Below are 7559 nucleotides of genomic sequence, written 5' to 3'. Positions count from 1 at the left end.
AGTAAATAGTATGTTGTGAAAAAACTACTCAAGTACTGAGTAACCTGTTCCTTTAATGATGACGGCAACAAGTAATGCACAAAAACATAAAAATAGCAATGAACGAATTCAGAGCCAGGAATATCTCTTAAGCAACTAAAACAATAATATATATTAAATAATATATATTTGGTTCTACACTGTATTGAAAATGACTTTTACCTTTGCAACCTCATTATACTATTGGCTAAGTTTTATATTCATAAATGTAAGTTTCTCAATGCCCGACCTGTTTTTTATGCCTTTAAAAAAGATTTAGAACTCTACATTAAAACACTCTACCTCTAACAAGCAAAAAGCTGTGAAAACGATGATGCTGTGTTGCAAATTTAAGTTATTTACTGAAATTGAGTGAGCCTATGGCTTTGCACTTTGTTTATTATATATATATTTTTTTTTTTGCTTTTTTTTTAGTCACTTTGAATTTACAACCCCCTGGCGCGGTTTTGTATGTTTTTTATACTGTTTTTGTACTTACTTTGATTATTATTTTCAACTGTGTGTAAATGTTGAAATTTATAAATAAAGGTTTATTAAAAAAAGTGTGCAGTTAATCATGTGACCGCCTGGCTCTGTTTGATTGGTGAAACGGAGTCGAACGTCACCAGTGACTGCATTTGATTGGTGAAACGCAGACATGTGATGGATCCTACTTTGAAGGTCTGTCTGACCAACCAAAACAAAGCGTGCATCAACACAGTGGTTCTAAAATGGGGGTACTTTAAGGTATGCCAAGGGGTACGTGAGATTTAAAAAATAAATATTCTAAAAATAGCAACAATTCAAAAATCCTTAATTATATATTTATTGAATAATCAACAAAATATGAATGTAAGTTCATAAACTGTGAAGAAAAAATGCAACAATGCAATATTCAGTGTTGACAGCTAGATTTTTGTGGACATGTTCCATAAATGTTGATGTTAAAGATTTCTTTTTTTGTGAAGAAATGGCGACTTGTCCAGGGTGTACCCCGCCTTCCGCCCGATTGTATCTGAGATAGGCGCCAGCGCCCCCCCGCGACCCCGAAAGGGAATAAGCGGTAGAAAATGGATGGATGGATGTTTAGAAGTAAGTTGATGAATCCAGATGGATCTCTATTACAATCCCCAAAGAGGGCACTTTAAGTTGATGATTACTTCTATGTGGAGAAATCTTTATTCATAATTGAATCACTTATTTATTTTTCAACAAGTTTTTAGTTATTTTTATATGTTTTTTTCCAAACAGTTCAAGAAAGACCACTAAAAATGAGCAATATTTTGCACTGTTATACAATTTAATAAATCAGAAACTGATGACATAGTGCTGTATTTTACTTCTTTATCTCTTTTTTTTCAACCAAAAATGCTTTGCTGTGATTAGGGGGTACTTGAATTAAAAAAATGTTCACTGAAAAAAGGTTGAGAACCACTGTTTTAACAGATCGATAAAAATCAGGAGCGAGTAGCGAGCTGAATGTAGATAAATGGAGCGGAGTAAAAGTAGCGTTTCTTCTCTATAAATATACTCAAGTAAAAGTATGTTGCATTAAAACTACTCTTAGAAGTACAATTTATCCCAAAAGTTACTCAAGTAGATGTAAAGGAGTAAATGTAGTGCGTTACATTCCTCTGCATGGAGGTGTGTTCAGTGTCTGGGCTCACCTGAGTCAGGTGACATCCGGGCTGTCGTGGAATATGGCTCATTCATTCATCCATCCATCCATTTTCTACCGCTTGTCCCTTTTTGGGTCATTCATTGGTTGAGAAATGAGTCGGTGCTTCCTGTAAAGGAGAAATGGTTGGAAGATTGATGCAAATGTGATTCCCTGTTTTTGCGTAGGTTTGGTTCTTCGACCCGAGCCCCCGGCCGTACCCGCCTACACCCCGACCAGAGGCCGAGTGAGACAAATCCACATACCCGTCATCATCCCTCCTCCGCCGAGACAGCCCAGCCAAGGCGGGCAAGCCGTCATCCACACCGTCAACGTGGCCCCGCCCAAGCAGCCGTCCAGCCCCCAGCGACCCGGCCGCCACGGCGTCCCCGTGTCGCCCAGCAGACCCGTGGTGGAGACGGGCGAGGCGGGGCCACCAGGGTACATGCGCAGGGTGACAGTGCGGAGGGACTCGGAGGACTCCTCCTCCGCGCTGCCCGTCACAGGCTTCGCAGGAGCGCCAGGTCAGCAAACAGCATCAACATCTTTGGAAACAGCAGAATTCCTTCAAAGTGGATCTTTTTTTTTTTTGTCTCCTGCAGCCTCTCCTCCTTTGCAGACAGCATCTTTTCAGCCTCAGCCCGGCAGCCGCAAAGGTACGTGATGTTTGCTCCAAGGAGGACGAGGAAGACTTGGACTTTGGTTGCTTGGTAGCAGACTGAGTGCTTGGTTGTGCCTGCAGAACACACACACAGTGATCACAGTGCTGGGAAGACCTCCGCCAAGGCCAAACAATGCTAATTAGGACTAAAGTACAAAATAAACTAAACATTTTTACCCTCTAATTCAGGGGTGTCAAACGTACGACAGCTTTTATGCGGCCCATGGGAGGATGTTTCCAAGCATAAAAATAAGCCAAAATGTTTGAATGAAAGAAACTGCTGTTTTAAATGTGTCCACTAGATGTTGCAATTGCAATTCTTGGCATCTTTGTAGAGCAGGGGTAGGGAACCTATGGCTCGGGAGCCAGATGTGGCTCTTTTGATGACTGGATAAATCTGAGCTGACATTCCTTAACACGATAAATAATGAATAATTCCACGTGTAATCACAGTGTTAAAAATAATGTTCAAAATATAAAACATTCTCATGCATTTTTAATCCATCCATTAATTTTCTACCGCACCTGTTCAAGAAGTTGCATTAATGGTAAGAAGTTATTTATTTATTATTGGGTAGTGTGGGTCTTGCCCTCCTGGGGGTTCTTCAGACCACCAAGCACCGACATGAGAGCCTGCTTCAGGGTTACAATATCGTTTTATTTTTCAATAAGTCTCTCAGTTGCTTTCCAGCAATTGTATTTTTCTCTTTTGTTCTCGCTCACACTCTGGCTCCAGCCCCAGCCCCGTCTCTCATCCTGGCTGCTGCTTATAACAGAGTGACAGGTGATTAGAAAGCAAGGCCCAGGTTGGCCGTCTACGCAACTGTAGCTGATTTAGAGGCCGGTCCTGGCACACCCCAGTTCGCTGCATGCCCACAGGCCACGCCCCCTCCACAGTTAGCTTCAGAATAACAATGTTATTACAAAGAATAAGAGACCTATTATCCTCTAGAAATGTTGGTCTTACTTAAAAATGCACGCGTTTAGTTGTGTTCAGTGTTAAAAAAAATATTATATGGCTCTTACGGAAATACATTTTCAAATATTTGGCTTTTTGGCTCTCTCAGCCAAAAAGGTTCCCGACCCCTGGTGTAGATGATGCTCAAGGTTTCCCACATGTCAGGCATCTATTTGTTGTTTGTGTGGTCGGGCGGTGGCGATGACCAAGAAGAACGCGGAGTTGGAATATAATTACAACACTTTATGTAAATATTTATATACATATTTATCTAATATTTACATATTTATATAATATGTAACTACAAGCTTCATTCACAGACAGAGTCCCATTGCTTTTATGAGCGGTCGAGCGGGTCAAAAGCCGGACAAAAAAAATATATATATGTATATATATATATTTTATTTTTAATTTTTATTGTGGCGGCTGCAATTCTTTCGTGGCGGGCCGTGACAAAAAAATGAATATGTGGGAAACCCTGATGCTAAATACAGTATGTAAAAAAAACACATGATGTTAGTGCACCATTCAAGGAAAATGAGCAAACTACATAAATAACATCCTGTAATTTGATTTTGACATAATTTTTTTTATCTTGATAGATTAAAAATGAACACCTATGAGTTGATTTATGAGCATTATCAGAAGTTATTCAAAAAGTATAAATAACGACAAAAGTAGCATGCTATTAACTGCAACATATAAGTGTAAAAAAAAAAACCCCCAACAACATTATGATTTGTACATTTTCATAATGTTAGATCCACTATGGACTGGACTCTCACTATTATGTTAGATCCACTATGGACTGGACTCACACTATTATGTTAGATCCACTATGGACTGGACTCTCACTATTATGTTAGATCCACTATGGACTGGACTCTCACTATTATGTTAGATCCACTATGGACTGGACTCTCACTATTATGTTAGATCCACTATGGACTGGACTCTCACTCAATGATGTTAGATCCACTATGGACTGGACACTCACACTATTATGTTAGATCCACTATGGACTGGACTCTCACACTATTATGTTAGATCCACTATGGACTGGACTCTCACTATTATGTTAGATCCACTATGGACTGGACTCTCACTATTATGTTAGATCCACTATGGACTGGACTTCCACACTATTATGTTAGATCCACTATGGACTGGACTCTCACACAGGGCGGCATAGCTCGGTTGGTAGAGCGGCCGTGCCAACAACTTGAGGGTTGCAGGTTCGATTCCCGCTTCCGCCATCCTAGTCACTGCCGTTGTGTCCTTGGGCAAGACACTTTACCCACCTGCTCCCAGTGCCACCCACACTGGTTTAAATGTAACTTAGATATTGGGTTTCACTATGTAAAGCGCTTTGAGTCACTAGAGAAAAGCGCTATATAAATATAATTCACTTCACTTCACTTATGTTAGATCCACTATGGACTGGACTCTCACTATTATGTTAGATCCACTATGGACTGGACTCTCTCACTATTATGTTAGATCCACTATGGACTGGACTCTCACACTATTATGTTAGATCCACTATGGACTGGACTCTCACTATTATGTTAGATCCCCAATGGACTGGACTCTCACTATTATGTTAGATCCACTATGGACTGGACTCTCACACTATTATGTTAGATCCACTATGGACTGGACTCTCACTATTATGTTAGATCCACTATGGACTGGACTCTCACTATTATGTTAGATCCACTATGGACTGGACTCTCACTATTATGTTAGATCCACTATGGACTGGACTCTCACTATTATGTTAGATCCACTATGGACTGGACTCTCACTATTATGTTAGATCCACTATGGACTGGACTCTCACTATTATGTTAGATCCACTATGGACTGGACTCTCACTATTATATTAGATCCACTATGGACTGGACTCTCACACTATTATGTTAGATCCACTATGGACTGGACTCTCACTATTATATTAGATCCACTATGGACTGGACTCTCACACTATTATGTTAGATCCACTATGGACTGGACTCTCACTATTATGTTAGATCCACTATGGACTGGACTCTCACTATTATGTTAGATCCACTATGGACTGGACTCTCACTATTATATTAGATCCACTATGGACTGGACTCTCACACTATTATGTTAGATCCACTATGGACTGGACTCTCACACTATTATGTTAGATCCACTATGGACTGGACTCTCACTATTATATTAGATCCACTATGGACTGGACTCTCACACTATTATGTTAGATCCACTATGGACTGGACTCTCACTATTATGTTAGATCCACTATGGACTGGACTCTCACTATTATGTTAGATCCACTATGGACTGGACTCTCACTATTATGTTAGATCCACTATGGACTGGACTCTCACTATTATGTTAGATCCACTATGGACTGGACTCTCACTATTATATTAGATCCACTATGGACTGGACTCTCACACTATTATGTTAGATCCACTATGGACTGGACTCTCACTATTATGTTAGATCCACTATGGACTGGACTCTCACTATTATGTTAGATCCACTATGGACTGGACTCTCACTATTATGTTAGATCCACTATGGACTGGACTCTCACTATTTTTAAACAAAGAAAGCAATCTAGATAGATAGTACTTTATTGATTTCTTCAGGAGAGTTCCCTCGGGAAAATTAAAATTCCAGCAGCAGTGTACAGAATGGAGATTGAATTGAAAAAGTACAAAGTAAATAATGGGGGTATAAATGGAAATAAAATTGAAAATATAACAATAGAAATAAAAAGCAACAATTAGAATGAAAATATAACAGTAAAAATAAGAATATAACAAGAGAAACTAAGCAGTAGAGACCATGTTAAGAAAATGTATTACACGTTTTTTTGTTGCAGGTTATTTCAGTATTGTTATTGTTTTTGTATCCCCTGTCATCCCCTTTCCCCCCCAGGGAGGAGTCTGAAGTTGTCTTTATTTTTAAGTTATCTTGCCGTGATTTTGGGAGTAGATTTTCCTCCACGGGGCCCCTCATCTAAAATGAGTTGACACCCCTGCTCTAATTACAAAAGTCAAAAGCAGTGAAGTTGTCATGTTGTCATGTTGTCACCGTAAATAAAGAGAATACAATGATTTGCAGATACTTTTCAACTTATATTCAATTGAATAGACTGCAAAGACAAAATATTTCATCTTTACACTGAGAAACTTTGTTCTTTTTTGCAAATATTAGCTCATTTGGAATGTGATGCCTGCAACATGTTTCAAAAAAGCTCGCACAAGTGGCAAATAAGAGTGAGAAAGTTGAGGAATGCTCATCAAAGACTTATTTGGAACATCCCACAGGTGAACAGGCTAATTGGGAACAGGTGGGTGCCATGATTGGCTATAAAAACAGCTTCCATGAAATGCTCACCCATTCATAAACAAGGACGGGGCGAGGGTCACCACTTTGTGAACTAATCCCTGAGCAAATTGTTTAAGAACAACATTTCTTAACAACAAGGAATTTAGGGATTTTACCATCTACGCGCCGTAATATCGTCAAAAGGTTCAGAGAATCTGGAGAAATCACTGCACAAAAGCCATGATATTACGCGCCTTCCATCCCTCAGGTGGCACTGCACCAAAAAGCGACATCAGTGTGTAAAGGATATCCCCACAAGGGCTCAGGAACACTTCATAAAACCACTCTCAGTAGTAAGTCTATTGCTACATCTGTAAGTGCAAGGTAAAACTCTGCTATGCAAAGCCATTTACCAACAACACCCAGAAACGCCGCCGGCTTCACTGGGCCCAAGCTCATCTAAGATGGACTGTTGCAAAGTGGAAAAGTGTTCTGTGGTCTGACGAGTACACATTTTGGAAACTGTGGACGTTGTGTCCTGCGGAACAAAGAAGAAAATAACCACTCGGACTGTTCTAGCACAAAGTTCAAAAGCCAGCATGTGTGATGGTATGGGGGTGCATTAGTGCCCAAGGCATGGGTAACTTACACATGTGTGATGGTATGGGGGTGCATTAGTGCCCAAGGCATGGGTAACTTACACATCTGTGAAGGCACCATTAATGCTGAAAGGTACATACAGGTTTTGAAGCAACATATGTTGTTATCATGGACGCCCCTGCTTATTTCAGCAAGACAATGCCAAACCACGTGTTAAAATCAATCAATCAATCAATGTTTACTTATATAACCCTAAATCACTAGTGTCTCAAAGGGCTGCACAAACCACTACGACATCCTCGGTAGGCCCGTGGCTTCATAGTAAAAGAGTGTGG

General features: G+C 40.0%; 1 protein-coding gene across 1 annotated transcript in view; it reads left to right on the top strand.

The window, feature by feature from the left end:
- The window catches only part of emilin2a (elastin microfibril interfacer 2a), a 62709-nt gene that overhangs the window by 45913 nt on the left and 9237 nt on the right, over positions 1–7559 (top strand). The window contains exons 5-6 of the mRNA XM_061921058.1: positions 1864–2199; positions 2278–2331. Coding sequence (XP_061777042.1) covers positions 1864–2199; positions 2278–2331 — 390 coding nt within the window. The remainder of the gene's footprint in view (positions 1–1863; positions 2200–2277; positions 2332–7559) is intronic.

The sequence above is a fragment of the Nerophis ophidion genome, linkage group LG14 (genome assembly GCF_033978795.1).
Source record: "Nerophis ophidion isolate RoL-2023_Sa linkage group LG14, RoL_Noph_v1.0, whole genome shotgun sequence".
In the NCBI taxonomy this organism is placed as follows: Eukaryota; Metazoa; Chordata; class Actinopteri; order Syngnathiformes; family Syngnathidae; genus Nerophis; species Nerophis ophidion.
Note: the sequence above shows the minus strand (reverse complement) of the source record. Positions and strands in the feature narration are given on the sequence as shown.